Genomic DNA, 23,919 nt, shown 5'->3' with positions numbered 1-23,919 from the left:
CCTCAGACTAAATCAGCACTAAGTCTTGAGATGGCTGACACAAGCTGCTGTTTTTTAAATGGCAAATGGCCAAAACTGCGAGAGAAGAGAGGAGGCCATCCTCTTTATTCAGGTGTCTCACTAGATCTGCTGCTTTTCTACTGTTTTCCATTTCCATTTTGCCTTTTCTATTCCGTCTCATTGTTTAAGCTGCATATGCATACGCATATAATATTCACATTCATTCATGTGGCTGATAGATCATCTTACATGCACTTACATGCACAGAAAAAATGCAGGACAGCTGCAGGTTTTGTAACACAGTTTGCTTCGTAGTTTGACACTCTGTGGTTGACAATGTTGTGGAGGTTTTAAAATCCAAGAATCACAATCATAGATAACTCACATAGGTGATCATTTAAAATAACTAAATCACCAAAAAGGATCAATTTCTGAAGAATCAAGCTTTGAGACAGAATGAAATTCTTGCCAACATTTAACAGTGCAATATTACAAGAAGTAGATAGAAATCAAAATGACAGTGTTTCATGTAACATGGCATTGTGGTGTAGTGTAGTGTTGTGACAGGGTAAACTGCACATCAGCATAATCAATAATTACACAGATATGGATTACACTCTCTTGAAATTGCTTTGAATCTGTGTCCACTTTTGTGTGAATCACTTTTATTTTGTGAATCCTTTATAAAGCAGACTTTCTCATGGACGTTACCACATAGTAGTCTTGGCTGTTTTGCTGTGATGCCATGGCCTTGCTTTAACGGGGCAGTGGTGGCCTAGCGGTTAAGGAAGCGGCCCCATAATCAGAAGGTTGCCGGTTCTAATCCCGATCCGCCAAGGTGCCGCTGAGGTTCCACTGAGCAAAGCACCGTCCCCACACACTGCTCCCCGGGCGCCTGTCATGGCTGCCCACTGCTCACTCAGGGTGATGGGTTAAATGCAGAGGACAAATTTCACTGTGTGCACCGTGTGCTGTGCTGCTGTGTATCACATGTGACAATCACTTCACTTTCACTTTATGAATCTTGTTTGGGGAGGGATTTTTCTCATTTTTTCAAACTCCTCCCCCCATCTTTCCCAGCCGGGGTGGTGTTTACCGTTACGTCCCCGGTGACGTGGAGCGGCTGTGGGTGTTCGTCCGTGCCCAGCCCCCCTCCTCCTCCCACACGAGAAGCCTGACAGCCACTAATAATAACGCATGAAGACAGTCAGACAAAATGAAGACAAATGCCGCTCGCCGTCCGGGAATCATAATCTCTCTCCGGGCTTCAGTAAAAGAGACGTCCTAACTGTACCAGGATGTTCTTTATAGCTCTTTCTGCAACCCTGTAACACTGCATGTGCGTATCTCTATTCCCTCCCCCCCCCTCTCTCTCTCTCTCTCTCTCTCTCTCTCTCTCTCTCCTTTGCTATTAAAGTCACTCCGTCTGAGCCAGGACCAGATTCAGGCTCAGGTTTGAGGTGGCAGCATTACTATCGGGGGCTGTGAAAAATTCATGAGAAGGAACAAGAGATCTGATGCTCAGTTATAGAGCACCAAAGGAAATGACAACAGACACCAGGAAGTGCGTGGTGCTGCACAGAGTCACACGGCTTGCACATACAGAAGCAGACAGAGGCGCAGGTCAGACGAACTCGTTGTGAATTAGATTAGCGAACCCCTCGCGACCTTTAGCACGAGCCTAATGGGCCTGGAGCAGCCGCTTCTACACCCAGAAATTTGGAAATTTAAATTTCTGCACGTGCACAGCGTCGAATTTGAATAGTTCTCCGAAAGTAATCAGCAGTCTCATTACTTTACAGTCATGAATATTTACCAGCGTGGTAACACAATTCATAATAGTTAGCAGTGATTAATACGAGAAATAACATTAAGGTTTAAATTAATGAATGTTTCAAATGGTAATTGTTAAGGTTCATTGAAGTACATTTAATCTGCGGCGCTACTGCACACACACACACACACACACACACACAGATTTCCTCCAACTAACTGTTGACAAGGGGCCCTCTACTGGCTGGATGCACAAAGGCCTTTATTACACAACCTTTAGAGACGAGTCCTATCTGATGAAGCGACTTCTCTCGCTTCACTCTTCTCTCTTTCTTTTGCTGACACTTAAACAAACCCAACATGCACTTTCAAAGGGATCCCACTTAAACTATCTCCCCAAAGATACAAGTCTCTCTTTTTGATCTGGTCAGAGAGCGAGAGGTTTTTTTTTTTTTCTTCTTCCCACCCCCTTTATACCTGCAAAAAAAGCTGTAGTCATTACAGCGCTGCCTCTCTCTTCAGGGAGCACCCACCTCAGCAGGCCTGTCAGGTGACTGCCGAGCTCGGCAGGTTGATAATCTCTCTGCCCACACTATGGCAAAGCCCCCCTCTCATATGGAGCCGCTTAATCAAGATTCTGTCCACACACGTAGGTTCGCTGAGTGCGGCCAAATATTTTCCGGGGTTTTCTGGAGAGTGCTCATCACAAGGATTCCCGAAAGCCACACTTTCTGTTGCTAAATCTACCGTAGTCGAAAACATACACTGATTCTGTGGATTGTACTACATTTAATATGACCATATTTGTTTCAGTTCTTTCATCTAATGAAGCACTGCGGATCAAACGTAGGCCGGCGATCTTCCTGCAAACTGCAGGCGTTGTTGGGAGCGCTGCGTTTCTGACACCGAGCCCTAATTACCAACAGTACTCCAATCCGGGTTTACTACTTACAGCTGCATGCACTTGAAGCCATTTCTCCCAAATTAAAGTGCAGACTGCGCTACAGTCTTCTCCTACTCTCGTGTCTGTTTGCATACAATACACACCCACCAACTTTAGCATTTTCTTTATAGCTTAAATTAATTCATGTTATGACACTTATTACATCATAAATACAATGATCAAAATAGCAAATCTTTAACATTGCATTCATAATTCAACAAATATTTGTTATCTGTTTTATACTACACTCAGTTGTATTTTTTTGCTAATAAAAGCCTTATCACTTATCCGTTGTCTAGTTTTTGTGAAGGCTGATTTCCCTCGAGTAAGATGAAAATTGTGGGGCCGGGTAGAATTTTAAATGTTAAGGCATGTTAAACTGATGAGATGTAGCTTCCACTGAACCCGTTTGTTAGCAGACGTGGCAACGCATAATTCTGGGGTCTCAACCCAGCATGGGAATTGGCATAGGGCTGCAGCCATGCTGAGACCCCTACACAGCCACACCAATGACCCACACTGTACTTAGCTGCCGGACCGGTGTTAAACAGATGTTAGCTCTAAGTGAAGGTGTGGAGCTCATGCTTGTTGTAAGACACTTTATTGTCATTGAACTGAATATATTATACAATTAACATGTTATTTATTTATATTTTGTTAATAATTTATCATTATTTGCAGAGCTTGCAGAGCTACGTTTTAATTTGGTGTTTTAATATCTGCTGTGTGGACAAATAAAGTAAAGTACATGTCCACAATTTTCTTTACATTAAAGCCTCAGCTGAACATATTATCATTTTTAAACAATATTGGTTTGGTTTTAAGTGGAATATGAACTTTCATACAAATGTTGTTTGAAGTAATTATAAGCAATAACAAGAGTAATAAATAAATTCATTTTATCCTCGTTTCTGCCTTATTAACGTTAACTTATGCAACTCACAGTAATTGAAGAATTTGTAGTTGGTAGTGAGCTATCTGTACCTTTCATAAACAATGCGCTTTTTTTCTAATCACAGGAAAACACATGCAAATAAGGATGCTTGTTTGAGGTATTTCCCTTCGGATAAGCATCACATGATGGAAACGTTGGATTATAATTCTTTTCCCAACACATCAGCAGAATAACAATCGTGTGAATATTAGGTTTAAAAGAACCATTAATTAGGTCAAAAACTGATGGCGTCCCGGCAGAGTCTGGAAAGCAATTTCTCCGCCCTGCACCGCAAACCGCTCTTTAAACTGTTAATATTTAAATTTGCATGTTACAGAAATGTAAATGCCGAGCAATACCACAGGGAAGTGAGGGGTAAACACAACGCGCAGCGCAGCCTCAGACTCGGCCATTTCTATTCAAATTGGGCCGTTTGAGAGCTCACGTACTCGCAGTTTTCCAGCCATTTCTCCCTGAGACAAGGATGTGAATGAATACGCTATTCTTACAGCGCGTCTGTGGATTGGACACTCGTTTCCCCCATGGTTTACGCTCGGTTTGACACTCTTGTGTATGTGCTTCATACAACTATAACATTTTGTTTGTTGTTGTTGAAGTCCCTGTTGTGGAAGATTTAGATGGCGTGTGTGGAATGAATGTAGAAGCACAAAGCGTCACCGTTCGTCGCGTCCTTTAATTTCCTATTGTAAAGGCCTATTAATTATGCAGAGTGTGTCTGAAATGAAAGAAAAAGTGAAAGAGACAGAAGTTAGATGGGTTTTAACATGAATAAATGGTAATCAGAGAGAGAGAGAGAGGCTTGCACGTTCTGTTGCGATGTTCTTTACCAGGAAATGAAATCCCTCTTTACCCCTGAAGTGTTGTCCTTTACCAGAACATATAGGCGACGCTCTGCATATTGAAACACGGATATTTACCCACTATGGCTAATCCCCATTCAAATGTCTGCAGCGCTCATAAATATGATATCGAACACATCGACTTCCTCAATCAATCCTCACCCTTCCTCGTCCCCAATCAATGGCGCGCATGACAGGGGAATCGCCGAAAAGATGCCCCCCGCTCGCGTTTGATTGACGCGCCAGCGAACGCTGTTCAATTAATCCCTTGATGAGCTCATTTTCCTGCTCCACCTCAGGTGCAGGGACTCAGCAGAGGTGGATGTGGTAGAATGGGGTTGGGGAGCTGAAGTGATATCGAGCCTCGCCCATTATAGGTCTTTGTGGCGAGGCGGCGGCACCCTCTGTGCGCTAACTGTTTATCAGTTTTTCATGCCACTGCATCCCACGGCTACTTAAAAAACAGAATATTCCTGACACAGCACTTTTCCTGTCTCTGGATAGTGTTTGTGGGGTGTGAACGCGAAGCGTTTTGAAGGCGCCGCGTTGTTGTCAGTGTCACGGCCCGCTGGCACATTTGCACCGTAATCTGTACCGGCTAGAAAGTGGCGCTTTAAGACGCGCGGAGAGGGTGGGATTTGGCTCTCGGCTCGGGAACGTTATGTTGGGGGCAGTGGAAATCTACAGCACAGCTGTGTTTAAACTGTTCAGTGTTTGAGTGAGACAGCAAGGCCAAGACGTGTGTGTGTGTGCGTGTGTGTGTGTGTGTGTGTGAGCTGAGGGGGATTTGGCTGCATCCTCCTTTCTGAAACCTGTACAGGCTCTCTCTGGCGCAGAGCTATTGACATCTTGGCATTTGGTCCAGTCTGTTTCTCCCTCCCCTTGGGGCCTGCTTCCTCCCATCCCAGCCGTGTATTGATTGGTTAATTTGATAGTTCTATCACCAATCAGCTCGTGTCTGACCTTTTGCCTTGGCAATGATGGCAGAGTGCTCATTTCTTCATTGCGGGCCGCACCATACATTGACCTTTGCAGTGAGAATGTCAGTGAGGCCCTTGATCTTAACCTGTCACTACATTTGTTATAAGTGCGACTCAGCCATGCCCTTGACTTCCAGTCGGAGCCTTCATCAAGCAGAGAACACAGAGAAGCTGGCAGATTCTTCTTATTAAAGAACAAGACCTGTGTTTATGTATTGTATTTTTGGTGCTGGGTGACGTGGCCATTTATCATGGCACATCTAGATGATTGAAAGCTGTATCGGTGTCTGGCTTTTTAAAATTCTCTGCTGAGGAAGACTTGGGAATTGTCAATGAACAAAAAAGAACTGATTTGAGGAAGTAGATAAAATGTACCTTCTCAAAGATGTATTGGTGCTGTAATCTTGACATTTACCGGTGCATTTTAATACCACATTGTCTATTAAACTTAGATACACAAATAGTGGCTATTATTAACTATTATTAAATTGTTAATGAAATATACATTAACTCATACTCATTCTATGACATGACCTTTCTTACAGCTTATAACCATTGTTATGTTTAGTAACATGTATCTTTCAAAAAATAAGAGAGTTTAATTGGTTTACATTTACATTTACATTTACAGCATTTATCAGACGCCCTTATCCAGAGCGACTTACAATCAGTAGTTACAGGGACAGTCCCCCCTGGAGCAACTTAGGGTTAAGTGTCTTGCTCAGGGACACAATGGTAGTAAGCGGTACTTGAACCCGGGTATTCTGGTTCATAGGCGAGTAGGTTACCCCTAGGCTACTACCACCCCATTATGGGACTGAAGCCCGCAATGTTTAAAGAATTATTTTTGTCCTGGAAGTTCTTAATTCTTGATTTCCAGTTACAGCAGCCTCTGCTGGTGACAGAGATGGTAGTAGCCTAGTGGGTAACACACTCACCTATGAACCAGAAGACCCGGGTTCGAATCCCACTTACTACCATTGTGTCCCTGAGCAAGACACTTAACCCTAAATTGCTCCAGGGAGACTGTCCCTGTAACTACTGATTGTAAGTCGCTCTGGATAAGGGCGTCTGATAAATGCTGTAAAAATGTAAAAAAAAAAAAAAAAAAAAACATCACCACTGACTGTGATAAGACCTGTCAAATTAATTTGTTGCATTCTTTAAATCAAAATGTTGTCATTTATTCATATTATCATGGTGAAATGAACTGTTTAGTTTGACAGCATGCACTTCTGCAGTATGAGTAAATCATTTTCTCTCCCACACAGAAAACTCACAATCATTGCAATGTTTTGTGGGTTCTACATGCTGATCCTGGAATTTGCTGCTTGTCAGGAAATACACTTTCACCCTCAACATAACAGAAGTGTTACATTTTCTTGTAGGTGTAACTGGAGATCCCTTGCATGTCTCATAGGGAAACACGTCCTTATATCATTCACATGTAACTCATACGCAGAATTAAAGGGAATTATCTCACCAGCAATGAGACGATAACAGATCCTACACACATTCGGAGAAGCAGATGCTAATCCTTCCCTGCCAGACTGTGTTCAGGTGTCCCCTGGGAGACGCTCATTACAGCTCCTCCCCTGGGAGTCCCCTGGTTCCAGCACTATGAGACGCTTTTTTTACTTTCTCGTCCTTTCATGACAAATAATTCCTCTACATCGTCCTCTGATGGATTGTGATTCTTCCCTTCTATTGTAGCTTTGCACATTTTTAAGTGGTAATTAAACTGGGCAGTGCCATCGAAGGCAGGTCTGAGCTCTAATATAATAGGAAAGATCATGTCCAGTCTGCAGTTGGTGGTTCGGTGGGGGAGGAAGCGGGGTTAAACGCTTTTTATCCCTGTGTTAAAATCACACCGGAGTACCGGAACAAAGGACTCTTCTCATGAGCACCCTGAGTGGTCTGTCAATGTCACTGCCTGGCTTGGCAGGCAGGAGCCAGGAATGTCACACAGTACTCAAACCTTGTTATAACTCCAGGCTACACTCCACTGTCACAATGATACTATGGATATATGTCTATAGTGCACAAAACACTTGCTGCTTATTGCACTGTACACATTTCTTTTGAACAAATTATTACATATTATTACACATTATTATGACAAATGCAAGAGTCATGTTGTTTTTGCATTCAGATGCACTTTCATTTCTGAGGATTTGAAAAGCCAAACAAGCTTTGTTCATGCAAGGCAGCCACTCTGTGCATTCAATTCTGGAGATAATGCATGCACAAATATAACCAGGCCCTCAGAAATGCTCCGGTGTGTGCTTACATCCAAATTTCTAGCTGCATAATCAGAATTGGTGAATGCTCAAATGATACAGGATACACCTGCTTTAGATGCATGCAGCTGTTTGAATAAAACCTCATTTCAAACGTGTTAAAATACCAGGGAAGCTGCTCAGATTTAAACCTAAGAGGAGGAATAAATGGAGGAGAATCCACAATGGTTCCAGACTGCGTGATTTACTTCTTCCCGGATCCCCCATTGGGCTACGTCAGGGCTGCATGTCACGGTTTAGTGCTGGACTGGGGGTGTTATAATGCTGCTTGGGGTGTTGTTATGATGGCATTAACTGGAGGAAACAGACCATAAACTTCCATATGCTATGTTTTCTACTGGAATGGCACACCTTTTTTCTGAAATATCTTTCATCTCTATCTTATTATATATTGTATATATTCACCAAAGGTCAGTAGGTTTATTTAATGTGCCTTCAAACAGTGTAGCCTTGACTGAAGGAATTTTAATTAATATGGCAGTAGATTTCAAAGACTCTGATGCCTTTATTGAAGTGCTTAGCCTTACCCCAAAACATAGGCAGTGTGCGACTGAATGAACAACTTACTTCTGCACTTAAAAGGGTGGGGTTATTGATATGTGCAGCAACGTAGCTCCCTCTTGCTCCGATAAAGCTTTGGGTTTTATCCCCAGACGAAGGCTGGCGCTGGGATCACAATGCCAGGTTTATCCCTCTCAGCAGCCGGGCTCTGAATAGATGTTTATATATGAAAGAGCAGAAAGACAGAAAGCCAGAAAGACCAGAGGGTGGGAGAGGGGAGAAAAAAACGGCTAGTGCCTGGTTATCAAGGGGTTGGTTATCAGTGGAGCCAGAGGTGTTTAACCTAGATTAGACCAGAGAGGCCTGAGAGCTCTTCAAAACAAAGATGAGTTCAAGACTTTTTCTTCCTCAAGGATGTCAAGGGCAATCCTGACAAAAGACGAATGTCTTCCTTACCAGCATGATAAGCATCTCAACCTCTTCTTCCCAAAAGAATTCCCCCCACCAAACTGCCCCCTCTTTTCCACTCAGCCTAATGTGGATACAGTGATTTTACAAAATATGAGGACGGGGCCGATTGCTTATCTTTGCCCATAGGGTGCGGCTCTGTGAGAGTGGCACTGAGTGATATGCTTTTTGCAAGTGCGAGAGAAAGGCCAGACCTGGGTGGAAAGTCATTGTACTAAACGAATGTACGACTTGTTGGAATGATTAATGCGCGTCTCATCCTGCCCCTCCTCCCCAGCCCATATCAGCCAAAGTTCCCCCAGACAGAACTTTTGCTGAATTTTAAGTTCCCACAAAGAGAAAAGAGTTATTCTCTATTGATTTTTTTTCTTCTTCTTCTTCCACACCCCACCCCTCGAAGAGGCTAGACCACTGGGAGCACTTCCCATTTCAATTCTTTTTGCGTCTGATTTCCTATGGATGTATTGTAAGTAAGTGTCTCATTTTTTACTGTGGTATACAAAGGACTTGTCAATGGAGTCTCCTGCGGTCGACGCATTTGTTCCCCCCACATAAGGCGGGAATGCACAAATACAATAAATAAATCAACACGCTTGTCTAGTGAAAGCAAGGGATCATAGGGCTTGACAAAAAAATCCTTTTCCCTCTACATTCTTCTTATGCCATTGCCACAGAATTGTAAAGTTAATGAGCTGAGCATGTGAATCAATCTATAGCCTGCCCCGCATTGGTAAAATACCCACATACACTGTGCAGCGCTAGCATTATGTTTTTCCTCTCCTGTAAAACATCCTTTGGATGTAATATTGCATCAAAGGCATGTTTACTGGATTACGAAAAATTTATGAGTTAGGGTATATTGCACTAATGTAATTTTGTGTATCTCAAAAGTGAACAAAAAATTTTGGATCTGCCATGTGATATGGAAGATTTATACATCTTTTAAATTGCCTCATGCTAGATGTCCACTAACAAATGAACCATCATGTAGAAAATAATTTACTTTTAATTACCACCTGTTGTGTGTATTGTACTTTGTAATGTACCCACCAGACGTGTCTGGGTCACTAAGGGGTAAAAAGATCATCGTATTGATCACCAGGGTAAAGCGGCTTTCATTATTGTCCTCACCGTTCTATAGCCATGTGTTCAGCGAGACAGCTCCAATCCATAGGTGGAGATGGAGGGCTGGCGGAGGGCTAAACTTGGCGGATCATTAAAAAATGTCTCTGTCATAATGATGTAGGTGGACTTTTCAAAACAAACATCGCACATGAGGCAGAGAGCAATTGATTAATTTTAAGGCGATGGGAGCGGTTGAGGACTGGCTCTCAGGACACGTAAATCAATTGTCTATAGATAAATGAGTGTTTCGACATGATGAGTATCAACCTTTCACAAATCGGTGTGGATTTGCATGTACTGTGTATGCATAACACCCTCTCCGATCATTGTCTGGAAAATTAATTGATTTTTTTTTCCCTTTTTTACAGCATTTGCACTTTTTTCAGCTATTCCTTCTGCTAATTTAACTTAATGTATAATGTGAATATTGTAACTCTATACATGTATATTTAAAAATACCCATTAGTGCAAGGCTGTTTTCATATAAATGTCACATCCAAGGTCTGACAGGGGAAAGGAAGCACAGACAAATGGGATTTATTAAGAACCAACACAAAGGAAAATGGCATGAGGGCCAAAACAAAGGAAACCCAACAAAAACAAACCTGCAGGCGTGTGGTGATTGCCACGAACTGAAAACATAATGTACGTAACAGATTCCACTGGAATGTCGCAGCCGTGGTCCACCGGCTGCACTCCGGTTTTATGGGAGTCCCAATCCCAAGTAAGCCCAATTGGTGCCAGGTGCAATGGATCAAGACTCCCTAATCAGGTGCATGGGCACCTGTTGTGACAGCCCCATGGCCCTGGGGCGTCACAATAACACTGCAATGTTTTGCAGGGACCTTTCTGCTAGAAAGGACAAAAATATTAGGTGGGCACTTTGAGCATTTTTGAATATTGGTAGTTTCATTTTTATGAATTGATCTAAATGACTGTTTTTCTTTGGGCATTTTTATATATATGCATGCCCATGCATTTTTAAGCCAGTGAAACTGAAATTCAGTGCCATGGTTTAGTCTTTTGTGCCAAAAGCAATCCCCCCCTTGCTTTTACCACTGACAAAAGGGTGTGCTGGATTTCCGTCAGCCTGGATGTAAAAGCCTGACAGCACTTTGGCAGAAGCTTTCAGAAAATCAGAGTCTACAGCGCTGCCCCTGTACAGGCAGAACAGAGAGCCAGGATGGGCCCGCAGTCACAGGGCTGTGTGGGGAAGATGACTGGGGTGTCAGGGATACATATGGCTGAGCAGATTTGGTAGAGATGCGGACATCTGTCGTCGAGCTGGGCCAAGACTGGAATCCGCCCCCTCTTCTTCAGTCCTTTAGTACTTGGTTAACGCTGATCTGTCTTTCTTTGTTCTTTCTTTCTCTATCTTTATTTCTCTTAATATTTGCCAGGAACCTAAAAGCAGCCCATCAAATCAGTGGTTTATTCCCGTCAAGTGTCTTGGTTCAAAATTGTCTTCCTTGAGTGGTTGGTGGTCAGTCTTGTGTGTAAAATATTCTAATGGTTTCTTCTTTTGCTCCTGGTTAATGTGTTTAATTCTTACAAAGCATTTAATTAGGCAAAGATAAAAACTATAGACCGATGCAGTCCTGGGACTGCCACACACAGAAATAAATGTACAATCAAAATTCCAATTACCTGCAGAATTTTGTTGTAAACAGATCAGCAATCTCATAACAAACAGGGCCTAGTTTGCATTCTGAAATGAATACAGTTAGATCCAAAAGCAATTTTCGCTTATTTATCTTACCCAGCATGCATAAATAAAGCAAGGGCATTGAAGCAATTAGCATAATTAGAATGTGGTGGTCAGGGCCTGTGTGATTTCTTGAGAGGCATTGCTGAGTTGTGTGTGTGTGTGTGTGTGTGTGTGTGTGTGTGCATGTGTGTGTTTGCATATGTGCATATTTGAGTTTTTTTTTTCATGCAATTTTTATAGAATCAGCCTTTTCTGTGTTTTGTGTTGCTATGCTTCTAAGTATGAAGACCCCTAAAAATCAACAATACCAAATATATTTATAGCCTTGGATGCCAAAAATGACTTACAGTACTTCTGCTCTGCATGTCATATGCATAAATACCATGCATGCATAAATAAAACCGCTTCCAAATGAAGATTTACATCGATTTAAAGTAACCACTGCTGCTCTCCTTGCGAAATAACTTTACTATTTTAACTTCAACTTTTGACCCATGCCCCATAGTCTTCATCAGGGTTGTGGTGAAAATTGTTTTAATGAAACAGTTCTCTCTTTTTTAGAGATAATAATGGGGTAATTAGATTTTTTGGACTTTTGGAAGAACAGATACAAACTTTGCTGATGAGGTATCTTAGGCACTGCCTGAAGTACCTGATCAGCCGTAACCTGAGGGTTAAGGAGGCGCCCATCGCTTGCTCTTTTATAGAATTTTTTCTCTCATGTTCTCTCATTCTTCTGTATTTTTGTGTCTTTTGTATGCCATAAACTCAAGGTGTTTTTTATTATTCTATGGTCACATGGCCTACATGACCCCACATAGTGTAAGACAATGCTTACAAATTTAACCTCTGTGCGTATGTATGCGCGCGTGTGTGTGTTTGCGCTCCTCGGCAGTCAGCAACCCCCTTTGTTTGTTTGTACCAACATCATATCGCTTCATTCGCTTTATTAAGCCACTGTTTAAACACATGAGTATTCAAATTACAATTAATCCTCTTAGGGTTGAGCAAAAACCCCTTTAACCAACAGATTAGAATTAAAATATTTCCTTCCTCCTCCCATTCTCCTGTAATGCCAGACCCAACCTTTCTGTGGCAGGGTGAGTGTAAGAGAGTAAAGGGACACTTGCTCTCGGCAAAGACCAGCCACCTCTTCTCGGTTCCGATATTATTTGTCTAGTGCTGTCACCCCTGGATGCCTGCTGTCACTTAATTAAATCCGGGCGCGCAACAAGGTAGAGACAATATTGTTGGCTAGTCACCCCAAAGGAACTTTCCCAAACATGGGCAGTTTGGAGGCTCCAGATCCCGTGCGCTGGATCATATTTGTCCCCGGTGTTCTGCGCTAATTCAGATTTAATGCATCATCTGTGCATCCTGCCATGTTGGATGGGATTGCAGGGAAAGCAAAGCAGCTGAAAGGCTGCTGGATAATAAAGAATTTAGGTTTTTAATATGTTACAATTTAGGGCATTATTTTCAGGCTGGCACTAAGTACAGCACTATGCGCTGAGTTTGGGGCTTGTGTGCTAGCGTCCTTTGGATTTATATGAATGAATAAATGAATGAATAAATAAATAAATAGCTAATACAAGAAAGAAACACAGTCTTTAATGATGATTGTGCATGCAATGTAAGAAGTGTGGGTTTAAATTAGCCAGAATGAGGAAGTAGTTTGCGTGCGTCAGTCATTAACTTCCTATCTTTTTCCTCCCATAAGTGAAAGTGAAGTGATTGTCATTGTGATACACAGCACAGCACATGGTAACACAACGAAATGTGTCCTCTGCTTTTAACCCATCACGCTTGGTGAGCAATGGCCAGCCATGACAAGCACCCGGGAGCAGTGTGTGGGGGCAGTACTTTGCTCAGTGACACCTTGGCTGATCGCGATTCCTACTGACAAACTTCTGATTATGTGGCCGCTTCCTGCCCACTGCCCATAAAAAACCTGATTAAAGATAGTGAATGTTATTAAAAAGTGACAGAAATAATTACAAAGCAACAGAAAGGACAGTCAGTTTCTGTTCTTCTAGATACAGATGGCTAACAAGTGGCTATTTTTGTTTTTATCTGTTGCGTTACTTATTTAAGAGAAGGAACGAAGGCAGCGATGCAGGGTGAAGGAGGGGGGGGGGGCTCTTGCTTCAAAAATGGTTGTCTTCTGGGTCATTTTGGCGGTAAATGGGGGCCAATAAATGTGTCATGCTCTGCATAAGCACAGATTCGTTTTTTTGCAGTCATGAGCCAGGGAAACAAATGGGCACAATAAGTGGAGTGTTGTTTGCAGGCGCAGTCGGCGGGGGGTACGATGAGTGATTGGTGCTTCCCCTGAGCCTCAGCCTTCAATAAATAAATCAATACTCAGCAGCCATATTTGCACATTTTTACAGGGCTTGTCAGCCTCAAAATTGACTTCAATGAAAAATATTTCTCACCGCTCCCGTGGTAATTTAGAAGTTCTGATAAGATCTCTTATTTTAACGCCCCCTCTTCCCCTCTTAGCCGCCCTCCTCCTCTCCTCGTTGCTCCTCTCCCCCTCCTTCCCCCTTCACTTGCCGTGGCGCTCTGCTGCCAGCACAGCCACAGTTCCATAAATCTGACTGAAACACTGTACATTTCAGGAGATGGAAACACAATGGGATGGTCCATTGCTTTGGTTTTTATATTAAGAGTGAATGTGTGTCTGTGTGGTGGCAAGGGGAACTTCTTCAGTCCCAAATTTAAGGCATGCCCTGCTCGAAAGTGAACGCTGCTGAATTCTGCCAGCCCTGCTGTAGCTGTTAATTACAGCAATTGTTTTCTAACACCGGGGCCAGAAGGGTTGGGGGTAGGTGGTAGTGGACGGTTAGGGGTGGTGGGTGTGTGTATGGGCATGTGATGGGATTGATGGTGTCTGAACATGTGCCCACCTCCCCCGTTTGAATCCCTGCCCCTCCTTGCCTCCCTCGCCTGGCGCTGCCAGCTGCCTGGCTCCTCGCTGCCTCTCCGTTTTGTCTGACCTGATAGTTAATGATATGTTAATAGCGAACGAGCCCCACACTCGCCGGCCTCTGCTGGGCAGGTTCATACGGAGGGTTGCGGGATCTGGCCAAGACACAGCAGAGACGGATGTTTGCCAGCCTGTGTCCTTCAGTGTGAGCATATATGTCCTCTGTGCAAGAAGAAGACAGCGAGTGAGCGTCGGAGCTCATTGGTTGGAGCCAATGTTTGTTGATCCTGCATGGGGAGTGCCTGTGTATGTGTATGTGTTTTATTATTTTCTCACCAAATCAGTTCAATAGTAGTACAAAACACAGATCTACGTCTTCAGAAAGGAAAATAAATGTATTGTGGCTTCTCATGACAAGACGTCTCCCCCCTCCATGTTATACTTTACACTGAACATTATTTTTAGAAGGTATCATCTGTTGAGAAGTTACAAAGAAAATATTGCTGCAGCCTTTTCCAAAGCTACATGTGAGGAGACTAGGGTTGTCAAAATAACATCTTAATCGCTGGAAATGAATTTGATTAACTGAATTTGATTAACTTGCTTTAAACGTTTTACTGCTATCAACGCCAAGCGACTGACCCACAATTCAGCACAGGGTGCCATCCCATTCAAAATAAATGAGAATCGCGTCCTTTGAATCCTTCAGTGTATACATGGAGCAGTGGTTGCCTAGCAGGTAAGGAAGCGGACCGAAACGAAAGGTTGCGGGAGTGCCAAAGTGCCATTGAGGTTCCCTTGAGCAAGGTACCATCCTCATGCACTGCTCCTTAATGCTCATGATGGGTTAAATGCAAAGGACACATTTCACTGTGTGTACTGTTGTGTGCTGTGGTGACAATTAATGTGACAACCTATTTTCCACTAATAATTAAAAATATTTTAGCAAACTTTAGTCTTAAGAATTAACTCTTTGCAGGATGTTTCCTATATCACTTGGATCTAGGATAAATCCCAATTTTAGATTGGAATAAATCTCAATTTATTCTTTCTGTAGTTTCTCATCTAGGTGTTAATAGAAATGTTCTTGTGATGCAGTGAAATTAATTTGATAAGAAGACTTGATAAGAAGGTTTGATTAGTCTGATGTGTTAGGCTTGTAAAATGCATTGGTTATATGTTTGGATGAGTACTCTATGACTAAGGTATAATTTGACATTGGCTGCAGATTTCAGTGTTTGCATGAACTTATATATTCCAGTGAAATAAGAAACAATAAAATGAAAACAAAGAAACTCCACTAAACCATTATCCCATTGAATGAGTCCAGTGTATGTGCCAAAGGAGCATCCATATGAATGCAGAACCAAAGGTTTCAAGCCAAACATCCAGGCCAACACACTTCCTCCGATACACGCCAAGCCATCTACTTGATTTAAAAGAATATGTGACTCCTCAGACCAGTTCTGATGCTCACATTTTCATTGTAGACACGTCCGTGGGACAGGGGTCAACTTCGGCACTCTGGCATGTCTGAAGATACACAGTGCAACATGCAACAAGATGAATGTTTTTGTGTCTTTTTTTTATCACAACCAGCATTTCTGCCGGCCAACTAGTCATCTCCACACATACCTGATCCAAGCTGAACTCTACCCTGGTTACCTGTAACTCGAACACAGCGCTTCACAAATAGTGGACGTTTATTACATTAAACAGATACACTCATCAGAACAGGACGTACAGATTAAGATGTGATACAAGACAGCCACACACTATCAGTGTAGCACGATGTCCGGCGTCAAAAAGAGTCAAAAAGAGATCAAATAATATATCAAAAAGTGCTCTTCCTTTATTTTTTTTATTCTTTTCCCCCTTTTTTCTCCCAAAAGTGATAAAAACGTGCAAATATGTACAGGTAGAAAACCTTCTCTCTCTCTCTCTCTCTCGCTCTCTCTTTTGGGACAGGGAATGATTTACTATACATTAAACTTTCTTTTTAACCGTAGCATAACGTTTAGGAGCAGCGAGTTGGGGAAGGCACTGCTGCACTGTCCACGGCCGTAGAGAAGGGCGTGCAAAAAAAGGCCTGCCTGCTTTAAATAAATGACATGAAAAGCCCATCTTAATGTAGCAGATTTCTCCCAGAGAAGTTTGTCTGCTCTGTGATTTATGGCGCACTTTACACAGTGGTTAGCCTGTAAACAGAGGCCGTTCATCACCGCAGAAGCTGGCTGCGGCGTGCGGCTTCCCTCTCGAGAGTTGCCACTCCTGCCCTGCACGTCGTGGGGGTAGAGCGGCATGCCGAGCAGGGGGAAATGATTGGAGGGTCCGGAGGTGACGGCTGTGCCCTGGAGCCGACAAACAGGACGGGGGTCTTGGGGGACATCGACGGCAGAGTGCCTGTGCCCTGGTCATGCTCCGGCGCGGGGCGTCACCACGGGTAAAGCTGGAGGTGCCCTCCCGACGGAGCGGCGATCAGCTGAGGACAATGAAGCCAGGAGGGGATTTACTGGATAGACCAGGTCCCTGCTTTGTTGGGAATAATCTGCAGGATGAGCTGACGGAATTTACTGTATTTAATTCAGCAGTTTTACCAGAACAAATAAGAATTATTGTATTTTTTCCTATTTCATCACCATCTTTCATCCATTAACTAGCAAAGGTATCTTCCCCATACTCACTGTAACCTTGCTGTATCATTTTCAGACATCGGGCGAAGACTCTCCTCAAAGTGACACAAATACGTTTACATTTTTATCAGAGAGAACGGAGCCATCCATGGATAACTGTCCATCCATGAGACTGTGCACAGTCTCACCTTGCTCTGCCCTTCCTCCTCTGCACAAACTTTACCCACTGCTTCAGATAAACAGTGGAGAACTGAGCGGTTCGTTATGCAAGATTTACAGCAATGTCATTGTCACCAGTCACTGTAATTATACACACAAGCAGCATTTGTCACAGTGCATCACTGTGAGGGGAGAAGATTCCACTAAGACGGCATGCAGCTTGTGCAGTGGGGATAAATGGGAATAAATGGCAGTTAGCATTAGCTTCTGGTGTACAATATGTGTGTGCTTGTATGTCAGAGAGAGAGAGTTGGCTCACAGTGTGATGTATGGAAGTGGAATGTTGGGTGCACGGTAGTTTCTAGTATGTGTGTGTAAGTGTGTGAGGTTGACTGCAGCGAGGCACTCGGGAGCCCATGTTGTCAGCTGCAGATCAGTACTGCAAACAGCCCGGGGCTGCGCTGCTTTATCGCCGGGTGGAGACCGCTCTCCTCTCACCAGATGCTCCTTTTAAGCTGGATATAAATGGGAGAAGCGCCCACGACACACACACACACTTACACACAGCTGGTACTGCCCTCATTTCCATAAAAAGGTGATGGGATCAGCGGTGACATTGCGCACAATGCCTTGTTTTTCTCTCTCCTCTTGCTCGGGGGGACCCTTTTCAGTCGCCTCCGTCGCAGTTGTTGCTCAGCCCTGCCTGCGTTTGCTGCGTGCCTGTGGTTAGCCGCCCTGGCAGATTATGTGTGTCTGCGGGGGACGATATGTAATTAACCTCGCCGACCTCGGTGCCTTAATTGTTGGCTGTTGGAGGCTCGGCTCGCCGTGTCCTGTGGTGATCCGTAGTATGTGCAGAAGTGGCCCTTCTCTGATCCGTTCTGCTGATTCTGTGAAATCTGCACAGATTGAGAGAAATGCAGAACAATGGGTCGAATTAGACTCGGAAATCAGAGTGTTTGAGTGCGTCTCTGTATGTGTTCTGTTTCAAAAATTATGCGCACCTATATGAATGTTAACCTTTTCCTTCTTCCCTTTCTTCCTCTGTCTGTGTGTCTGTCTGTCCTACAGTCCCTCGATGGATTTGTATTTGCACTAAATAAGGAGGGGAGGTTTTTGTACATCTCAGAGACCGTGTCCATATACCTTGGGCTCTCGCAGGTGAGTGTAAATCCGCCATTTGCTTTATTTATTTCTCCGCTCTTATATATTTATATACTTGCCAGCGCAGAGGAGCGTTCGGACAAATTAGCGCTCATTTAAAATCCCATCAGCTCGCTGGCTTGTGTTTAATTTGCAGCCTTCTCACTGCTGCATATTCATCAGAGCGGGTCAGCCGCTCGCGCCGGGACGTTAACGCCATCTCCCGTCCCCTTGGCCGGGGCCCAGCAGCACTACATATCAATAAACAGAGTGGTCTGCGAGGCCAAGCCGAGGGAGGTGACCTTGAGTTTGCCAGCGGCGCCATTCACCTCCAATCAGTCTACCGGGTAGTGTGTAAAGATTAGCAGTGGCTGTTATTCCGCAATGACTGTATTGTGGTGTCTAGTTTGTCTATTAAGCCTCCTTGCACTGTAATAATTATCATTACTGTGAGAAAACTGAATGTATTCCATACATTTAATTTAAACATTAACAACTGTAGTAATTAAATTTTTCATTCATGGCATTTAGCAGACACCCTTATCTGATTCAGTAGTTACAGGGACAGTCCCCCTGGAGACACTAAGGGTTCAGTGTCTTGCTCAGGGAAACAATGGTTTTGGTGGGGTTTGAACCTGGGTATTCTGATTCATATGTGAGTGTCTTACCCACTAGGCTAATCCCACCCCTAATTTAACATACACATTTAACATCATATTTTCTGGGCAATATAGTATATGATTACATAGAGTATGGGGAGCCTGACATTCATGCAGCAGAGTCACCCTGTCTTTTGACAGGTGTAGCATAGGTCTGGGACCTGTATAAAAGCAGACACTGGGCCACATTCTTTTATTATAGGTTTTGAGGGTATTCCCCAAGTTGGGACCTGGGAAATCATTCCACTTTGTCCCCCTAGAGAACAGACCTGCTCTCTGTTTGCAGAAGTAACACCTGGACATGTGACCTAATAGCTAGAGAGTGAAAGTGAAGTGATTGTCAGTGTGAAACACTGCAGCACAGTATTTCGTTGTGTCCTCTGCTTTTAACCCATCACCCTTGGTGAGCAGTGGGCAGCCATGACAGGCACCCGGGGAGCAGTGTGTGGGGACGGTACTTTGCTCAGTGGCACCTCAGTGGCACATTGGCAACCTTCTGATTACGGAACCTTAACCACTAGGCCCCCACTGCCGAAATGGACAGAGGGATTCAGTTGTCCAGAATCAGGAAGTAGTGTGCACCGTAGGCTCCTTCCATTTTAAACATCATTGATGGTCATCTTCTGGGTGTCAGGACCAGATGCACAGCAACCAAAAGTTCTGGGTGGATTACTGGCAAGCAGTCCTTTCTTTTTTTTATCTGTTTATCATTACCCCTGTGCCATTCATAGTGCCTGTAAAATCCAGGTTTCAATCTCTTTTCTAAATGTACAGCAAAAGGGCAAATACATGTATTTTAATAATCAGGATTTCTAAAGAAATTAGGTCACCAAATAAAAATAAATAAATGTCTGCAAGCTCAGTAAAGTTTAAGTTGACTGCATTAATTGATTGATGATTTTTATCAAATAATTGATTAATTGTCAGCCATCCCTTGAGCTGCTAGAAATGTGTTGCTTTTTATCTTTTTTTGGTTTCTTTTTAATCTGCAGCGTGAAGGTTGGTTTGGTGATAAGGTGCACGTACAGTCTGTAGCATGACTTGCTGGTATTATCTGACATGGGGTTCACTGATACTGTAACACACATGATCTTAATTGCTGCAAACCTTCTGATGGCTAATCCATCCTCAAAACAGGAAAAAATTTACGACGCTGTTAATTATTTTTCAACTTTAATTAGATGAGTTTTTAAGCCTTTATAAATTGACAAGGTTATGTTTTTTCATGGCGGCAGACTATCTGCAGCAGATTGATGTAAGCGGATTTTCACCCTCTTGTTCAACGTCTAGAATTTCTGCATATCAAACATAATGTTAATGAAGTCATTAGTTAGTTGCACAATATAATTAAAGTCCTTCACTTCAGAAAAAAAGTTTTAACGTTTGCTTTATATGTAAAAGTTGCAGAAAAGACTTCCAACAATTCTTTTGAAGTTTGGTGAACAGAGAGTCGGCCTCCTTCCATTTTGAAGATTGGCATCTCGGCACCTGGAAGGCAGTGTTGAGTGGCAGAACTGCACAGCGCTGATGTGGTACGAACACAGGAATATGTTGACATTACAGGCTTCAGACCAGCTCTTGTACCCCACCATGTTTAAGAGGTCATATTCAGACAGCAGGTGAAGTGACAGTTATTTTTGGGGGTCCTGAAATTACCCGTTACACCGAACCGAGTCAGTGGGCTGACCTTTCAGCGCCGCGACTCCATCATTCATCTGCTGGCAGGGCACGGATGTCTTCAGTATGACATTGTCGGGAATTTTAATTCTTCGTCTGGAGATGAACTGTACCTGAGATCATTGTGTTATGTATGGAAAGTTTCAGCAGACCTACTCATTTCTGGGTCTTTCTTTTCTCGACTGCGGACTCTTTGAAATAACACAGGTGAGGTTGTTGCTGCTTTGGCTCTTCTTCTATCAGCATTTCACACTCTTGGTTTAGACAATGGAGACCCTTTTTGCTGGCCCCTCACCCAGTTGGGCCCTGGACAATCATTCCCCTTTGTCCCATGACTGGTAGTGAGGAGACTTGCAGAAGATAGACTTTCTCCATAGCTTTAAAGATAATGGACTGACGGAACGTCTGTGTTTTCTGATGCGGCTAGATTTCGCCGTGTGTCCAGCACTTTAAAGCCGTCCTCCGCTACACAACATCCCCCAAACCCCGCGCTAGCCTCCATCCACCCCCCATCACCCCTTCAGCTGAACAAGGGGGCTGATGGGAAATTGCTTTTTCCCTCAGAGGTTGTTGACCAGCCCGTGTTGAATTAATGCGTGGCAGCGCTGACCAGGCTTTTACCTCAAGTGCGCGTTTTCCGATTGTGCTGCGGCCAGCGTCGTGATGGTGTACAAGCGCGCCGAGTGCCCTCAGCTACTTGATCTGGCATTGAATTGGACTGTGCCGTGTGGATTGTGTGATGGGCTGGGGGGGGGGCTGGGTTGCTCGATTCCCTTGTTTTGGTGCGTTGTGTATGTGTGTGTGTGTGTACTTCTGAACGGATGCAGGCTGTTTGTTTGACAGTAGGTGAGTCGGTGGTCATAATTCAGTAAAACAGATGGCTGTTTAGCACTGTTTTTGTTTTGCAAATAGCTATGATCATTTTTCCCTCGCGTGCAAATAGGCATATGCTGCTAATACTTTTATTTATTTATTTCGGCCCGTGAATCTGCTTAATCTGTTTGGCATTCAGGCGTCATTAGAAGAGTCTGGTGGTTCTTAGTGATTTTGAGATATTTTGATGTATTTCCCTTTTGCGTTATTTATAGTAGTTTATGCATGCAGACAGGAGCATATCTGAGATATGCTGCCTTGTGTGTTGATGAGCATGGGCTGGTTTTTTGTTTTTCGGTGCGTTGGAGCTGTGCACAGTTTGCTCGGAGGTGTGACTGGGCAGCTGTCTGTTTTGTAATTGAGATGTGTATGTTTGCTTTGTGTAACAGATGGCTCAGTGTGCTTAGTCTGATGGCTGGGACAGTAATAATTGCATTATTCCGGCCAAAAGAATATTAGCTTCTGGAATGTGGCCACATCCGCCGCCGCCCCTGCCAGTGCAGCATATGCACTCGCATGGACTGGATATCCAAGGAAATTGATACATCTGGAATCCAACGACCATAAGAGTTTTTCATCTCCCTCGGAGGGGTTGACTTTTAACCAGTTCCAAGTTCTGGTCCCGCCCAGACACGGTTACTGCAGAGTGCAACGAGAGCATATAGATAAAAGCAGGCACTTTATATTATTCAGTATAAGCTGGAGGCATTTCTGTTTCCATAGACAGATAGATAGATAGATAGATAGATAGATAGATAGATAGATAGACAGACAGACAGACAGACAGACAGACAGACAGACAGACAGACAGACAGACAGACAGACAGACAGATAGATAGATGTTTTGCTTATTTGTGTTCATAGGGGCAATTGAGCCTGTTTCTGAATGTGTGTGTGTTTTTTAATGCCAAAGGGAGCTTCTCTTATCTGTTACAGCAGTATTCCTCAGTCAGTAGACGGGCGTTTTACTTTGATTGGGGAGGGCTTCAGGCTAGACCTCTCTGCCCTTGCATCTCTTCGCATTTCATACGCCAGGCAGAGGGGAAGAGGCTTTTTTTTCTGCTGGCAGGTCTGGAGTTGAATGTAGACACATGCTTTGGCTCTAGTGAGCGTGGTTTGTGCGCGTGGCATACGGGGCCATCTGAGAGCCAGGTGGGAGGCCTGATCCCTGCCACCACCCAACCCCGTCACTGTCAGAGCCCAGCCGGACGAATCGTCTTCCCTCCAACCCACCCCAGACCCCGGCCAATTCCCCCACCGGCTTGGAGACAGGGAATATTGGATCCATTAGCATAAATGCCCGCCTGCATGTCTGATCACACTTCCACATGGTGATCAGGGCTCCGCTCCATCTTTCTCTTTCTATACAAACTTTTATTCTCCCAGGAAGGAGGTAGAACCTTCAGTCAGTCAAAATGCGGCATTCTGAATTCTTTATTTTTTACAATTGTAACGTGAAATTTACTAGCATTTCAGACACCTTACGTTGGGGCATGGCACTTTTGATCTCAACTGTTCTTGCATTTACAGATAAAAAACCCAACAGTATGAAGCTTCTTCTACTTTCATTCATATCCAGCAGCTCATCAGCAGACTCTTTCTAAATGAGGAGCAGGGCTTGTTTTATTTATGATATTGTGGCGGGCAGAGGTGACGGGGGTGCCGGGTGGAGACGGGGGTAGGGAAGGGCATGTTTAATTGAGCCACCTTCATGAACCCCACTGCCCTCAGCCGGTCCCGAGCCGCGAATGAGAAGGAGATGGTGTCTATAGCAGAATACCATCAGTTCCCCACCACTCTAAAATGAGGCTGCTTTCAGTCTCAGAACTTTAGATGTTGCATGTGTGTGCATATGAGCATATTTTCGAAGAGCTATCATTAATGTCACATCAGGTATGTCTTCAGGATTTAAAGATAGTACATACTTATACTGGGAGAGCAGGAACTGACTTCCCATCCTGCTCTTTTTTGTGAGTGTCACCCACGAGAAACGGGAGGAGAAACATCTGAAACATCAGAAACACAATCAGATGACAATCTGTCATCTCAGGACTATTGCTGCTACCAAACCAAACATGTTGATAGATCATGCTGAAGAATTATGATTGGTGAAGATACGAATCTTAAATTTGCAAAAAGGGCTCCCTTCTCTCAGCATGACAGTAAGAAAAAATAACAATGAAAGTGTTCGGTAGGCTGCCGTGTTTTCCATCACACGCGTGCATTTGTGTGAATGAAGAGCTGGAAGAGA

At 43.7% G+C, this 23,919-nt stretch overlaps 1 protein-coding gene across 4 annotated transcripts in view; it reads left to right on the top strand.

Moving 5' to 3' along the window:
- Positions 1 to 23,919, top strand: part of npas3 (neuronal PAS domain protein 3) — a 202,718-nt gene that overhangs the window by 112,443 nt on the left and 66,356 nt on the right. For all 4 annotated transcript variants that reach the window (XM_028992415.1, XM_028992437.1, XM_028992424.1 and 1 more), the window contains one exon: positions 18,388 to 18,477. In XM_028992415.1, the coding sequence (XP_028848248.1) occupies positions 18,388 to 18,477 (90 nt within the window). The remainder of the gene's footprint in view (positions 1 to 18,387; positions 18,478 to 23,919) is intronic.

The sequence above is a fragment of the Denticeps clupeoides genome, chromosome 1 (genome assembly GCF_900700375.1).
Source record: "Denticeps clupeoides chromosome 1, fDenClu1.1, whole genome shotgun sequence".
Classification (NCBI taxonomy): domain Eukaryota; kingdom Metazoa; phylum Chordata; class Actinopteri; order Clupeiformes; family Denticipitidae; genus Denticeps; species Denticeps clupeoides.
The sequence above is the reverse complement of the archived record's forward strand: the minus strand, read 5'-3'. Positions and strand labels throughout refer to the sequence as shown.